The following is a 17,557-nucleotide window of genomic DNA, read 5'->3' as shown; positions in this document are numbered from 1 at the left end:
CTTTATTATAGAAGTGTATACATTTACCCTTAAAGCTATTATGTATCTTATGAAGCCTACTAGAATTAGTTACAAGCAATCAATTTCTAGTGTTATAATAATGAAAATCACTATTAAGAGCAAAAAGGTGACGTATTTTGTGAACGTATATAAAATTTTCATAAATGTACTGACAATGAACAGTCATAATATTTATTTCTTTAAATTTTTCTTTGAGAGACTGTCTATAACCAAGCTGATATATAGCACGAACAGCTCTCTTTTGCAGAGCAATATTATCTTCATCTCCCGCGAATCTTTTGCTTTCGGAAAGGAGTTCTTCGAATTCTTTCCCTTACCGCTTTGTCCACCTTTTTCGTATGAACTCACGAACGCACGTGGACGGCCAGATCATTTTCTGTCACAAACAGAGGAGGTCTCACTATACCTATCAATAGCCCTGTATGCAAACATTTTACTAAAACAAGCGTATGGAGAGTTTTAAAAATTGCATTTCCCTCCATACCTAATTTGTGTAATGCAATCACGGTTACACAATTCGGTTCTCTTTATCACCCACTCCATTTTAATATCAAAAAATATTGTACAATGTATTGGCGCCAAAATGAGAAAACTTATTGAACAATTATATAAAAATAACAGATTCCAAATTCAAATGTGATTTATTTTTAATTGTAATAGTAGTCACAGTAGTGATGGCCAGACTAAGTATAAATAAATAACCTTTCTCGTATGTCGTAACTAAACTTGACAGAAAAAATGAAGCTTACTACTTTCGTATGAGTTGCGTAATCACATGCTTCGTACAATATTACACAAGGAGAAATATATTAATTAAATTGTTACGGTAAATTATACATATGTTATAATACATGGAATTACCAAATGACACATAATTGTCTGCCGTCAAATATTATCATGGGATTTGCCTCTGTTAACCCCACCGTACGAGACGAATACTTCCAGTTTGCTGTTGTGATGTGCGAACTTGTTTACTACAAGGAAAAATATCAACAAACTGTTCGATGTAGTGCCTGCGACCTGTTGGCTGCGAAACTCGTGGACAATATAAAAGCGAATATTTATAAATTTTGCACAAATTTCAAAACTACAGCCATGAAGACACCACATAGTATGGTGTTTATCATTTTATTTTATTTTTGTCAACCGGGATGGAGTCTACAATTATCTTCGGATAACAGAAAATATGTTGTGAGTACATTATTTTACTTCTTGACATTAAATAATATAAACAATGTTGATTAATGAAATGTTTAATGATTTGTTCTTCATTAGAAATATCTCACAAACTTCGGTTATTTATCGAGAAGGAGTTTAAGTTACTCGAATGGAATTACTTACGTCGATGACAACAGTTTGAAAAATTCTCTCGAAAGATTTCAGAGATACACTCGCATTAGCACCACAGGTATTCACTTACATAAACCGTTACCTATCTATTTCTTATTTTTTATTATTAATTTATATATTAGTCCGTAACTTATTTGTGTCAGATGTGCTCGAAAATTATGAAGAAAATACAGTAGAAGTCGCTTGATACGATTATCGCTTATTACGCCATTTTACGCCAGTCCCTGCAACATAAGACATGTTTTCAGAAGAAAAAGAACCCCTGATACTGCAGGGTTTCTCTTACCATTGATAAAAATGTGGCCCTACGAAATTCAATCAATTCGAGATCTTATTGAGAATGTGAATACATATAGGAGCCCTAAGTGAGAATGATAAAGATCAACTCCGATTTTGTCAATCGCCCAGTTTAATTTAATACCTACTACTATAAGTTTACTTACTATACACGATTTAGAACATAATATTTTGTAGTACGTTTTATCTCCCTATCCCGCATTACGCTTTCTCGCTTAAGACGTGTTGTTGGTTGGGTCACTGTGAAATTGTCTTAAGCGGGTTTTACTGTATCGTTGCTGATGAAGCCATAGCTCTGACTAGAAGAATCTGTGTGAGGGATGTGACAGTCGTGGTGTTATTTACACAAACAATTATTGAATTTCCTAAATATAAACTTCTAGTACTTTCTCGCCTTGTGTTCGTTCTGGCTGGATGTATAATAATAAATTAAATAACTGTTTCTTTTTAACCGACTTCAAAAAAGAAGCTGGTTCTCAATTTGTCAGTATGCTTTTTTTTGTTTGTTCCTCCTCCTCGCGTCTTTTTCCTCATTACTGAGGGTCATGACTCCCCCGCTGCATCAGTCTCTCCCGATTCCCCTCCATCTGCTGCGATCCTTAGCCTTATGAAGGGCATCATGGAAGTTGATGTTTAGAGCAGATCGAATTTGGTCCGACCATCTCGTGGGACTGCGTCCTCTGGGACGCCTGCCATCTACCTTGCCTGTCCCCATCAGCTGTTCCAGCTGTTTTTTGTTTGTTACCTCAGAACTTTCGACTGGGTGACCCGATATTGATAATTCTTTTTTTATTTGAAAGCTGGTGCTTCCCGTGTCGTCCCATTGTCCCAAACAACAATCATTACTAGTATTAGAATAAAAATACGCAATTATTTTTATACTTTTTAGTGCATGTGATATCTATTGTTATGAAACAGTCTTTTGGAGTCGGTTGTTTCTTTTGTTAAAATTTTTAAGTGTTGCGAAGCCAATGCTTTCTATTATAGCCAATATTTAATGTAGTCAATGCTACATGTTTTTCTATTTAATATTTATCTCTATTAACGTATGGATCTTTGATTTTCTTAAGTAATAGACATTTTAAGGTTGTATAACGAGATTATTCTTTCAAACAGTTTTATTCATACAAAAATACTAATCTTCCCTGGTTATAACATTACTAGCTCTTACCCGCGACTTCGTCCGCGTTAAATAGTTGGGCAATTTATTTATTTTTTGGGATACGTTTAAAATAATACACATACAAACATATCTTTCGGCTTCTGGCAGCCCTATTCAATGGTACAGCGCATATCCCATGTCATTGTGGACAGTCTCTTTAATAGTATTACCCTGTGAACTTCAATCTCCTGTTTCGTCCCCATGTAGGTCAATGTTTCAAAAATGCTCGAACAAATGTTTACAAATTATTGCCCATCGAGTGCCTAAATACAAAGATTCATAGTTTTATCTTCGATAATGATGACTTTTTCATTTTTTAATGCAATTCCGTCCCCTATTTCAAACCCTCCATATTTTTTTGCAATAAAAAGTAGCCTGTGTCCTTTTTCAAGCTCTAGTCTATCTCTGTACTAAATTTTATCAAAATCGGTTCGGTGGTTTAGGCGTGAAAGCGTAACAAACCAACTTACATTCATATTAATTATAATATTAGTAGCGATTATTGATAGAAGAATTTCAATAACGTAAAAATTCAAACTTTCTCTATTCTTCTCTCTAAAGTTATTTCACGCCATTGGAAGCCTACTGCCTACGCATTATTAAATCATCATCATATGCTGGAAGACTAACTAACATCACTACTGAACAAAGGCTTCGCCAAAGAAAGATCTCCACGACTCGTATTCCGGCGATCTTGACCAGATCGTCGGTCCATCTTAGTCTTCCGGTACGTGGTCGCCATTCGAGGACTTTACTTCCCCAACGGCCATCTGTCCTTCGAACTATGTTCCCTGCCTATATTATTAAATATATTTAAATATAGAATATCTTGATGTTGCTTGTTGTTATAACTCTAATTCATACCTTAGTTGTAAAACTTTTAATATAGGCTCGTTTGGATGTTAAACTCTTACAAACATATTCGAGATTGGATATACTGGTATACTAAATATTCGTTAGATATAAAATTAAATAGTAACAATTTTTTTTCCATTTGTTGTTGCTTTTATTTTGCCTTGTTCACATGTTTTTACTGTTTTGTATTTGTGGCAGTAATAAAATAAAATACCTGTATTAATTACCTGTTTTAATTGTTTAAGGTATGCTAGATGATAGTACCAAGAACATGATGAAGTTAAACAGATGTGTCGACCCAGATGTGAGCCGACGACGTTCAAAAAGATTTGTGAAGATTGGTGAGTCATCGTGATCAACATCTATTCCTGGTGTCAAGCTTTGCTGAGTTTACAGATTCGTTTAAATGGATTTTTTTTACGACAATAAGGGACGAGACGAGTAGGACGTTCAACTGATGGATAATCCTAATAATAAAATGCAGTTCAGCCCAGGATTATTGAAAAACCCAAAAAATTCTGAGCACAACTACTATTGTGCTCGTCACCTTGAGACAAAAGATGTTAAGTCTCATTCGCCCAGTAGTTTCTCTAGCGCCGTTCAGACCGAAACACAATAATGCTTACACATTACTGCTTCTCGGCAGAAATGGCACCGTTGTGGTACCCATAATCGAGTCCAATATCGGCACTTTAAATTCAATCACCAACGGACAGCAACGAACAACAGATCCGTCCGACTCATGACTCTATAAGCGCCATATTTCACCGAGTTGTTACTCACGCCTCCTTCGCTTCTTCTTTCTTCGCGTGAACCTTTATCTTTTTAGAGAAAAAGATAAAGACTAAAAGAATAAACAAATGTGGGTTTACTCTTATTAAGTACCGTTGACACTTCACATCCAAAGAACAAACTTGGTCGCCCAGGTCGGTGTGTGTTAATAATTGATTGATTTTATACTTTCCGGCACACTTGATGCACATACTGGGTGGCCGAGACGTCCAAAGCTAAAATTTGAATTTGGCTCATTTTATTGGCCAATGTTCTGGGAAGTATTTAAAAATAGTTAGAAGCCATAGGCTCCCCCATTTTATTTATTTTTTGATACCTTGAACATTTTCATGAATTTAGCTGGAGCAGTTATCTTGAACTTACGACTCGATTCTAAACTAGTCTAAGCTATTCATAGTTTCTGATGAGGTTATTGCAACTGTAGTTAATAATTATCAACAATAAAATTAACTAAAAGTGTTCAAAAAAATTTGAAAAAAGTCATAAACCACAACTAGGTGAAAAAAGCGGATAAAAGGGGGAAAAAAATATTATCTCCTAGACTACGCAAAATCGTAGAACATACATAGGGGTGATTCGGATTCTCATCTCCATGAGGCTTTCAAATTTTAGCTTTGGACGTCAACTTCTCGGTCACCCTGTATGTGGGACACATTTATTACTCAAGTGGTCACCCATTGCTCTTAATTTGACCGTCTTTTATTAGATTTATTAACTAAAAATAACTGCCACATTATGGAATCGTCTACCTACAATATTTGTGAATCAACACGACACACGGATCTTCAAGTTTAGAGGATACCCTCAGCGGAAAAATCAGCGACGCATCAGAACTCAAGAACTCTGGCATTGCAGATCAGATTAGCCATTTGGCCCACATGATCTATATGTTATAGAACCTTAAAAGGTGAACCCTCAGGCATAACGAGTAAAGTTGTTCACGGTATTTTAGCAAAGTCGCTTTTACCAACAAAAGAAAATCGACAACAATTTCACTGACTACGAACAGCCCAATACCGCAATGTTTTCAATAGATTGACCCATTGAGTGAAATATCCATCAGCTGCTAACTCCACGCTAGAATTTGCATGAAGATTGTTTCATACAATATATTTTTTTCAGGTAACTGGAGGAAGAAGCATATTACGTACAAAATAACACAATACTCTTCAAATTTAAGCAAGAGAGAAGTAGATTCGCTGATATTTCTAGCGTTTTCCGTGTGGGCGGAACATGGCGACTTTACTTTTACAAACAGACCCAACGGTCGAAGTGATATAGAGATTCGGTAATTATTATAATTTAAATATGTAGGGTAAGGAGGATCATCTGTATACGCAATTATTTTTGTACTTTTTAGTGCGTAGGTGCCTATTATATCTACTGTTTTGGAAGTCGATAGTTTTTTTGTTAAAATTTTATTCTTGTTTTGTTTCACTTTTTGTTCTTTATTCGCCACGGGTAGTAATTTATGCTTTAATAACATGTTTTGTACGGACAGCGTATAAATATTTTAATCGTATCTTATTTTTCACAATGTATTATTATAAAAAGAACCAGACCTATAAATGGCCAGGTTTTTATTAATGGCAACAGAACAGGAGCCCCTTTTTCTCCATTAAATGCATTTGAGTTTTGAGAGAAGTGTGTTTTTAACCGACTTCAAAAAAAGGAGGAGGTTCTCAATTCGTCGGATTTTTTTTGTTCGTTACCTCAGGTCTTTCGACTGGGTCAACCGATTTAAATAATTCTTTTTTATTTGAAAGCTGGTGCTGCCCGTGTGGTCCCATTGTAATTTGGTCCAAATCTGAAAGTGGCATTCATGAGGGAACCATAAAAAGTATGTGCGTGACATATGGACGAATAACTCAATATCGCGCCAACCGATTTAGATGATTCATATTTTACTGGAAAGAATGTATGTTTGTTTTATGAAGTCCACCACGTATTTGGTGCAAAAAGATTTTGCTATTTTGTAACAATCATAGCTAACGTAACTTGGCCCGTTTATAGCCTTTTATTATTTAGACATAAATTACAACAATATCTCTACCTTAAAATCAACAATCTACAAGTAGGCTTACAGTAACTAAACGTTTTATTTCTTATAGATTCGAGAACATAGAACCACAGGATGAATCTAGGATCACATTTGGAAATGCTGTAAGTTTGTTTCATGAAACATAATTATTATATAATATTACACCTTCCTACTTTTTCAAAGCAATGGTAGATAATGGTAATATTTTTTTTTTTTAAATATTCACTTATAAATCTTAACCCCTTTATTCATAATGGTCCGCTAACTTTAAACAGCCGGTAAGGAGTGTTTTTTCTCATTCTGACTTAGGTCAATAGAAGAAGACAGAGTGAGAATTAGCAATGCTTTAAGTTAGCAGACTATTATGAATAAGGGGGTAAGTCTATACGAATGAATGATTTGTTACTCTGGTTTATAAGTTTGTATATTGTCATGATTTGGTATTAACACTACAAATACAGGTAAACATTCACAAAATATAATATCAAATAACACGAAAACAATTTTAAAAACATACCTAAATAATAACGAATTTAATATGTATGCCTTATTTAATTAAAACTAATAGGTATACATCAAGAAACAAAGAAAAAATTATGTTAGACTTATTGTAGACCAACATAATAAGCTGGTGCTTGCAGTATTTTGTCCCAAAAAGTTTGCTGCTCACAATATTAATTGGGTATACAACAATATATCGTTGTGGTCTGAAAGAAGATGTTGTGACAAAAATTGAGAAAGGTATGCTGGTTTGGACATGTCGAGAGAATGAATGAAGAACGATTGACGAAGAAAGTGTATAAGGACAGTGTGAATGAAAGTGTTGGAAGGTAGATCTAGCCGGACGTTTCAAGATCAAATCAGGGACGTCTTGAAAAAAGGCCAGGTCAAGAGTACCCTAAACCGGAGAGCATGTATGAAAGGAATGATGAAAGTGGACGAAGCGAAACAAGTATGTAAGGATCGTAGCAAGTGGAAAGAAGTGGTCTCTGCCTACCCCTACGGGAACGAGGCGTGATTTTATGTATGTATGTGTTTGTACAACAATATATTACAACACATTTGATTAACGCAATTAATTTACTTATGCACGTATCTTATTATTTTTAGAAAAACCAGAGGAGGGCCAGTATAATAACATTGAATGATGCGGTGTCTTGGTCACAAGATTATAGAACGGGTGAACCGAACTTATTTCAGGTAATTCTAATATTTGTCCCTGTATGTTTAAACTGTTTAACAATAAACTAAAACAAATAAGGAAAAAGGATAAGAGCGCTCTACAACAAAACATATCAAAACTATTCTTCTAAATGTTACTAATTTTAAGTAAATTACTTTTTCGGTTCTTGTTCAATCGTTACTGAAAGTGAGATACTAAAAAATACAATATTATGAAACTACTTTTACTAAAGGTAAAAACACAAAGAAACACTCTCCTTAAAGGCTCCTGTGATTCCTCTGGTGTTGCAAGAGAATGTGGGCGGCGGTGATCACGTAACACCAGGTGACCCGTACGCTCGTTTGTCCACCTTTTCCATAAAAAAAAGTATAAGTTTAATTGATATGCAAAAACTGAGTAATAAAACAAATTACAATTCTATTACTCATCGACATGAATTACATTGAGGTAAAAAAATATACGAATTACTGTAATTATTGAGGAAAATGTTTATAAGTTTTCAACACACTAAATTTGTTCTCCGCAGGCTGGTCGAACGTTATAAGTCTGGAAGAAGGTCTTTATAAAGATGAGAGTACCTACTACTTGGTGCTATTGTTGGATATCTGACAGGCTTTTCATAAAGCACTAGCTGACCCGACAGACGATGTTCTGTCTTCTTCTTCTTCTTCGCGTGCCTCTCCGACTAGCGAAGGTTGGCGGTCAGCTTTGTAGTTTTAATTTTTTGTCCTTCGCGAGGCTAAATAGTTCTGCCGCACTCGCGATGCCAGTCCACTCTCGGATGTTGCGAAGCCAAGACTTCTGCGACCTACGCCTCTTCTTCTGGCAACTTTTCCCATCATAATGAGTTGTAGGACTTCGTACCTCTCGTGCCTAAGCACGTGCCCCAAATATCCGACTTTCCTCATCTTGATGGTTTGCATGAGTTCGCGTTTTTGATTGATGTGGCGCAGAATATCTACATTTGTGTCGTTTTGTTGTCGCAAATGTGGAAATTGTTCTGTACCTACCTAAATAATAAATAAAATACTGTTTATTTATGAATGTGTCAATAATATTTCATAACTTCAAGAGTTATTTCGTAAAATATACTGTCTGTTGTTATAATGAAATTGTTTCACATCAGAACTGTCAATAAATTCCCTCATAGAAAATATAAGTCCATACAAAACAAATATTTGAAGTAAAAATTATTGTAGAAAAATTCGATTTGGGAAATCGCAATAAAAACTATACTATCTCTCAAGTTGGACTAAACTGCACTCCATGATGTAATCCCTATTAAAATCCGTTCATTAGTTTAGGAGTTGACTGGGAACAAACATCAGGACACTGGATTTATCTATAATTCTATACATATAAATAAAATTGGAGTGTCTGTTTGTAATATTGAAATAACCGTTTTTTACTACATGTATATGTATATATATTCGGTACATACACCAAAATAACATTTCTTACTATTTTTGTCTGCCAGTCTGTCTCTATGTTCCGGGTAATCTCTGAAATGGCTGGACTGATTTTGACGGGACTTTTATTGTCAGGTAGCTGATGTAATAGGGAGTCACTTAGTCTACGTTTATTTTAGAAAAATCAAGTAATGTTGCAATGTGCAAGAAACGGTCTAACTCTAAAAATAATTTATATGGCAAAACAACGTTTGCCAGGTTCGCTAGTCTTAAGATATGATAAAAATATAAACTAATATTCTATCGGTCAGATCGTGCTTGAAAAGGGCGAGTCTAGCGAACAAAGGATGATTGATGCGAGTATATATTCGCAGGCTACTCAACTGTAGCATACTAATACATCGTCTGAAAAACCCTTCTCTATGGGAGGTGCGAACACTTGGTCGGATCTTGCGAATTAGGGATATTACACTTATTATAATTTATAATAATAAAAATATAATTACGAGTTAGGGACCTTCAAGACAAGAGCATACCTTAAAGGCCGGCAACGCATCACTTGACACTTGATGTTGCGAATGTCTATGGGCCTCACCACTCCCCATCCCATAAGCCTCTTGCCCGTTTGCCACCTCTTATAAAAAAAAAGAAACTTGTTTGGAAATAAATTTTTAAACCTCATTTATATCAATAATTATCCTAATCTGTTCTCTAAACCAAAAGTTTTTTGTCAATATTATTAGATGTTCTACTAACTCGCGGCCACGCGCTAAACCTGCGCGATACAACGCTAGTAGGGAAGATGTTCAACTTTTTCGCGGCCGCGTGCGAAACCTGCACGATACAAGGCTAGTAGCGAAGCCCGAGAATAAGAAATACTCTCCCTCAATCGGTGTCAATCGCTCTCTCCCTTGAACAAAAACCTCCTCCTCTTCTTGAAAAAAAAAACGTCTCAAATTTCCGTGACGCCCTATTCAGTTTCATTCGTAAGAATCATTGTCGAGCGTATTTCCAACCTTCAGTATATATTCAATTCTAGTTATCAGCAAATAAACGCAAATAAAATGCTCGCAAATTACTTTATTTATTTACGGTGTGTGGATTGATGCATCTACATGTACTCATTAACTCTAGTTTTTACACGCTTTATATATTAGCTTCACTATTTACGTATTAATTTACATTTACTTTTTTCACTTACCACGAGTAAGGCATCGAGTATTTGACGTTTGGGTATTTCAGTTGCAGCCATTTACATAATTTATGGTCGTTGAACTGATTTATAAAACGATGAACGTTAATTTAAAAAAGTGGCAATGTGTTTATTGCTTTTAAGCTTAATCTTTACCGAAGTGGCGGTAAAATTAAAATAAAAGAAAACTTGACAATCATAAGTGTCATTTACTTGACCTATATGAATAAAGTAATTTTGATTTGATTTGATCCGATTTGATTTAATTATCTTGTGCATCTTTACCTAACATTTAAAATGAAACATATAATTCGATACGTGACGATTAAGAACCTGTACCTACCTGATCAACTACAACTTTTCAAAACTTCAAACTCGTTCTTGTATTATGATTTATTATTATCTGTTGTACCTATATGACAGTGATTTATCATTTAAATGAAAAATCTTTAATAATTAATATTTATTTTTAGACGGCAGCGCATGAGATCGGCCATATTTTGGGCTTGGGACACACCGACGTCACAGGAGCTATGATGTATCCAATATATGATTTAGGCCAAAAACTTTTTAGTCTACACGATGACGACATACAGGGCATCAAGGTATGGTAAAATATAATCTAATGGCAACTCAATAATATTGCTTACTCTATGTTCAAAATATAAGAGCCGAAACGCGATTAAAATAAAAAGTCTCACCTTTCCGTTCCGGGAAACTCTGATCGCGCGGTAATCCTCAGATCAGCGTGATTCTGGCGCTCGCGCAGAGTTCTGTCAATGCGTATTATTTTACTTGTAGCAATAGATTGCTAATAATTAGAATGATTTGAGTGAATGTATCTGAAAGCTATTTGAAACAATTTATAAGAAAAAATACCATCGTAAAAACAAAATAAGTGTCAGAACTTGGTGAGGGAATAGTGTGGAGTACGGCACTCTCGGTTTTGGTGTTTCTGAAAGATCTAGTACTCTGGGACACTGCCGATTTCGGAAGGTTAAATAGACATTTGCGCGACTTTTTTTATCGCTTTCAGTAACGAAATATTTCAAGTCGAAATTATTTGATTTGTAGGATTGTCCCACAGCTTGTATTTACTTACTTTACTACTTATAACATGACAAAGACAAGCAAATATTTTCAGATAACTGATTTGTATTATTAGAAATTCAAAAACTAGCAGCAGTCGTATATATTGTATATTTTGTACTGTGAATAATATAATACACATTCTTATATATAAACTAGCTGCCCTGACAGACGTTGTTCTGTACATAATAAATAAAATACTGTTTTTATGAATTTGTCGATAATTATTCATAACATCAAGAATTATTTCGTAAATATACTCCCTGTTGTTATAATGAAATTGTTTCACAGCAGAACTGTCACACCGTGCGTCAATAAATTCTCTCACAGAAAATATGTCCATACAAAACAAATATTAGAAATTATAATAATTATGGGTCCCAAATCGAAATAAAAAGTATCCTATCTCTCAAGTTGGACTAAACTGCACTCCATGAAGTAATCCCCATTGAAATCCGTTCATTAGTTTAGGAGTCCATCGCGGACAAACAATGTGTCACGTAATTTATATAATATATTAAGATTAAGATGATACAGACGCGAACAAACAAACGGAACGCGATCGGCGACTTCGTCCTCGTGGAATTATTCTGCGATTTGAGTTCCTGTCTTCATTTCTTTGTGTGAAATTTTATAACAATGTATAAAGGAGAAAGGGTCAAGGCCTATCTAAGCCGGGCGAATAGTTTCGAAGAATAACTCCTGAATAACGTTTCTGTAACACTTTGTAATTTGTTGTTTATTAACAGGATATTTACGACAATCTGGATGTAGTGCAGTCCTACCCTGGCCGGTTCAAATACAAAAAAGATCGAAATAAAATAGTGACGACATTCAACAACTTCCGCGAGACAATCACCGACGCAATACAAAGAAATTTCGGTGAAACGCCGGAGATCGACGAATTGGACATACCTGAGGAATTCATGGATTCATTTAAATAACTTGATAAAGAAGCATAACTGATGACATTGACACTATAATACACACGTTTATATGAGCTCCATTTGTTTTATTTATTGGAGAATCAACAACAAACTGGGCTCGGATAGTCTCAAGGTGATTTCTGTTCCATGATTCAAATTCAAATAGGTATTTTTATTCAAAATAGGATTTAAAATCACTTATTGAACGTCAAAAACTACCACCCATTTAAAAGAGACTGCCTCAGACCTGAGAAGAATGGGCGCAAGAAACTCAGCGGGCTTTATTTTTTTGATATAAAATTATGGATTAAAATATGATATCGTACAATAAACATTTATAATTAAAGAGCCTGAGGGTGTTCGCTTTATTCCCAGTCCGTAGTGTCATTGAGAAAATTGTTTATGCTATAATAACCTTTCCCACACAAACGTTTTTTATTAATTCTTTTAAATTTCGTAACACATTTGTTTTGTACATTTTCTGGGATCATATTGTAGAAGCATATACATCGCCCAACAAAAGACTTACTAACTCGACCCAACCGAGTAGTAGGCATAAAAAGTTTATGTTTGTTCCTCGTGCTAACATTATGAATGTCACAGTTTCTAGAAAATTCCTCAATATGCTTATGAACATACAAAATATTATCGAAAATGTATTGAGAAGCAACAGTCAAAATGTTTATTTCTTTAAATTTTTCTCTTAATGATTCTTTAGGACCTAGGATATAAATTGCGCGATAGGTACTACTATATTAAACAAAGGAAATGACTGGGCCAAAGAGACCCTACATCTAATACTTCAAAATGACGGGCGCAGCTGCGGTGCCCCTCATAATTTCATCAGGTTTTGCAATCGTGAGCGGCACTGTTGTCACTTGGCAGGGTGTATCACTTGACATCGAGTTACATCTTGTTCGTCTTGTCAAGTATTTATAACATTAAGTTGCATTAAGTTAAGTTGGTTCTCTGCTCTGTTCAGCCAGCCCAAAGTATTTTTTTTATATTGAAAATAAGGGACGAGCTGGGTGTTCAGTTGATGGTAATTGATACGCCCTGCCCATTACAACGCAGCGTCACTCATAATTATTGACAAACTCAAAAATTCTGAGCGGCACTACAACTGCGCTCGTCACCTTGAGACATAAGATGTCAAGTCTCATTTGCCCAGTAATTTTACTAGCTACGGCGCCCTTTAGACCAAAATACAATAATGCTTACACATCACTGCTTCACGACCGAAATAGGCGCCGTTGTGGTTGGTACCCATACAGCCATACCCAGCCGGCATCCTGTGCAAAGGAGCCTGCCACTGGTAAAAGTAAGGTGATTGATTTATTTTTTATTTATTTATTTATTGGAAAACATACAGCTTAACTTATATACACATTGTAACACGTAATTTATATTACACAAGCCAATAAAGTTTCCACTTAAATATAAACAAAGTAGGAGTGAATATAATACAAAACATAACGATTTGATATACATTTTAAACATAAGGCGAAAAAAGTACACAAAAATACAAATTTATCAAATTTATCGGTTGGACATATTTTAAAGATGTTTAAGATATTCTTTAATTTTTTAGTAAAAGTTCGATAGCTGCTATGAAAAATGTCTAAGTGACTATAATTATTATTATAAGTGTTGCATGCTCTTATAATAAAACAATTACTTGTATAATTAGTTCTACGAACAGGGTAACAATGTATCTATCTATAGAACGCGTATAATGTTTTGGACAGTTAAGTTTAATGTTACTTATAATACGATTGGAATCAATTAATTCATGTAATATTTTGAAAAGGAAAACTTGATCTCTGTATTCTCTACGGTGTTGTACTATGTTAAGCCTGATGAATAAAATTTATTTGACTTTAAATAAAACTTGCACTAGGTATTGTTTAGATTTTTTTGATGAGGTTCTCTAAAACTCTAGTCAAAACAGAACAAACCGTGTGTTTCTCTTTGCTGGTTTTTCAGCTTTTGCTGGCTGAGATTGTTAGCTATTGCTGGTTGACATTGTTAGCTATTGCTGGTTGATATTGTTAGCTATTGCTGGTTGACATTGTTATATTGCTGGTTGACATTGCTAGCCTATGCTGGTTAAGATTGTTAGCTATTGCTGGTTGACATTGTTAGCTATTGCTGGTTAACATTGTTAGCTATTGCTGGTTGACATTGTTAGCTATTGCTGGTTGACATTGTTAGCTATTGCTGGTTGACATTGTTAGCTATTGCTGGTTGACATTGTTAGCTATTGCTGGTTGACATTGTTATATTGCTGGTTGACATTGCTAGCCTATGCTGGTTAAGATTGTTAGCTATTGCTGGTTGACATTGTTAGCTATTGCTGGTTAACATTGTTAGCTATTGCTGGTTGACATTGTTAGCTATTGCTGGTTGACATTATTAGCTATTGCTGGTTGACATTGTTAGCTATTGCTGGTTGCATTGTTAGCTATTGCTGGTTGACATTGTTAGCTATTGCTGGTTGACATTGTTAGCTATTGCTGGTTGACATTGTTAGCTATTGCTGGTTGAGATTGTTAGCTATTGCTGGTTGACATTGTTAGCTATTGCTGGTTGAGATTGTTAGCTATTGCTGGTTGACATTGTTAGCTATTGCTGGTTGACATTGTTAGCTATTGCTGGTTGACATTGTTAGCTATTGCTGGTTAAGATTGTTAGCTATTGCTGGTTGAAATTGTTAGCTATTGCTGGTTAACATTGTTAGCTATTGCTGGTTGACATTGTTAGCTATTGCTGGTTGACATTGTTAGCTATTGCTGGTTGACATTGTTAGCTATTGCTGGTTGAGATTGTTAGCTATTGCTGGTTGACATTGTTAGCTATTGCTGGTTGACATTGTTAGCTATTGCTGGTTGCATTGTTAGCTATTGCTGGTTGACATTGTTAGCTATTGCTGGTTGACATTGTTAGCTATTGCTGGTTGACATTGTTAGCTATTGCTGGTTGACATTGTTAGCTATTGCTGGTTGAGATTGTTAGCTATTGCTGGTTGACATTGTTAGCTATTGCTGGTTGACATTGTTAGCTATTGCTTGTTGAGATTTTTAGCTATTGCTGGTTGAGATTGTTAGCTATTGCTGGTTGACATTGTTAGCTATTGCTGGTTGACATTGTTAGCTATTGCTGGTTGACATTGCTAGCTATTGCTGGTTAACATTGTTAGCTATTGCTGGTTAAGATTGTTAGCTATTGCTGGTTGAAATTGTTAGCTATTGCTGGTTAACATTGTTAGCTATAGCTGGTTGACATTGCTAGCTATTGCTGGTTAACATTGTTAGCTATTGCTGGTTAAGATTGTTAGCTATTGCTGGTTGAAATTGTTAGCTATTGCTGGTTAACATTGTTAGCTATAGCTGGTTAACATTGTTAGCTATTGCTGGTTGACATTGCTAGCTATTGCTGGTTAACATTGTTAGCTATTGCTGGTTGACATTGTTAGCTATTGCTGGTTGATATTGTTAGCTATTGCTGGTTGACATTGTTATATTGCTGGTTGACATTGCTAGCCTATGCTGGTTAAGATTGTTAGCTATTGCTGGTTGACATTGTTAGCTATTGCTGGTTAACATTGTTAGCTATTGCTGGTTGACATTGTTAGCTATTGCTGGTTGACATTGTTAGCTATTGCTGGTTGACATTGTTAGCTATTGCTGGTTGACATTGTTAGCTATTGCTGGTTGACATTGTTATATTGCTGGTTGACATTGCTAGCCTATGCTGGTTAAGATTGTTAGCTATTGCTGGTTGACATTGTTAGCTATTGCTGGTTAACATTGTTAGCTATTGCTGGTTGACATTGTTAGCTATTGCTGGTTGACATTGTTAGCTATTGCTGGTTGACATTGTTAGCTATTGCTGGTTGACATTGTTAGCTATTGCTGGTTGACATTGTTAGCTATTGCTGGTTGACATTGTTAGCTATTGCTGGTTGACATTGTTAGCTATTGCTGGTTGACATTGTTAGCTATTGCTGGTTGACATTGTTAGCTATTGCTGGTTAAGATTGTTAGCTATTGCTGGTTGAAATTGTTAGCTATTGCTGGTTAACATTGTTAGCTATTGCTGGTTGACATTGTTAGCTATTGCTGGTTAACATTGTTAGCTATTGCTGGTTGACATTGTTAGCTATTGCTGGTTGACATTGTTAGCTATTGCTAGTTGACATTGTTAGCTATTGCTGGTTGACATTGTTAGCTATTGCTGGTTGACATTGTTAGCTATTGCTGGTTGACATTGTTAGCTATTGCTGGTTGAGATTGTTAGCTATTGCTGGTTGACATTGTTAGCTATTGCTGGTTGACATTGTTAGCTATTGCTGGTTGCATTGTTAGCTATTGCTGGTTGACATTGTTAGCTATTGCTGGTTGACATTGTTAGCTATTGCTGGTTGACATTGTTAGCTATTGCTGGTTGACATTGTTAGCTATTGCTGGTTGAAATTGTTAGCTATAGCTGGTTAACATTATTAGCTATAGCTGGTTAACATTATTAGCTATTGCTGGTTGACATTGCTAGCTATTGCTGGTTAACATTGTTAGCTATTGCTGGTTAAGATTGTTAGCTATTGCTGGTTGAAATTGTTAGCTATTGCTGGTTAACATTGTTAGCTATAGCTGGTTGACATTGTTAGCTATTGCTGGTTGACATTGTTAGCTATTGCTGGTTGACATTGTTAGCTATTGCTGGTTGATATTGTTAGCTATTGCTGGTTTACTTTTATTACTGTAATGGTACAGTGTCATTTGACGGTACCTTAGATAATTAATACGTCTAGATAGAGTCTCTTCCTGTTAGACAACCGTAAAAACAGGCAATAATACTTTAGTATGTATGACAAGCTACGTCTTACACTCGCGATTTGTATGACACTTTGTGTTAGTGTGTGTGAATTGCTCTAAATAGAGGTTAGTTCTAAACACAGGTTTCAGGTCATCGTCTTTCTAGACGTATAAATGATCTAATGACAGTACATTATACATTGACATCTATACTCATTATTTATTATTAATCAGCATGAAACACAGTGTCTGTATAAATTTCATAATTGTTTCATACTTTTTCAGAAGATCGCATCAAATTTCAAAGTCTGTAGCGGAAGATTTTAAGCCGCATTTGCCCTGTAATTTCACCAGCTACGGCGTCCTTCAGACCTAAACACAGTAATGTTTACACATTACTGCTTCACCGCAGAAATAGGCGCCGTT

The 17,557-nt window shown here is 35.3% G+C and overlaps 1 protein-coding gene across 1 annotated transcript; it reads left to right on the top strand.

Moving 5' to 3' along the window:
* The first annotated feature begins 1,005 nt into the window (after positions 1-1,005).
* On the top strand, positions 1,006-12,392 carry LOC126971418 (72 kDa type IV collagenase-like). The gene is made up of 8 exons (XM_050817735.1): positions 1,006-1,212; positions 1,297-1,429; positions 3,931-4,026; positions 5,600-5,765; positions 6,589-6,640; positions 7,629-7,718; positions 10,776-10,907; positions 12,141-12,392. The coding sequence occupies exons 1-8, from the start codon at positions 1,117-1,119 to the stop codon at positions 12,333-12,335; spliced, it is 960 nt and encodes a 319-aa protein (XP_050673692.1). The 5' UTR covers positions 1,006-1,116; the 3' UTR covers positions 12,336-12,392.
* The last annotated feature ends 5,165 nt before the right edge of the window (positions 12,393-17,557 follow it).

The sequence above is a fragment of the Leptidea sinapis genome, chromosome 23 (assembly GCF_905404315.1).
Source record: "Leptidea sinapis chromosome 23, ilLepSina1.1, whole genome shotgun sequence".
Classification (NCBI taxonomy): Eukaryota; Metazoa; Arthropoda; class Insecta; order Lepidoptera; family Pieridae; genus Leptidea; species Leptidea sinapis.
Note: the sequence above shows the minus strand (reverse complement) of the source record. Positions and strands in the feature narration are given on the sequence as shown.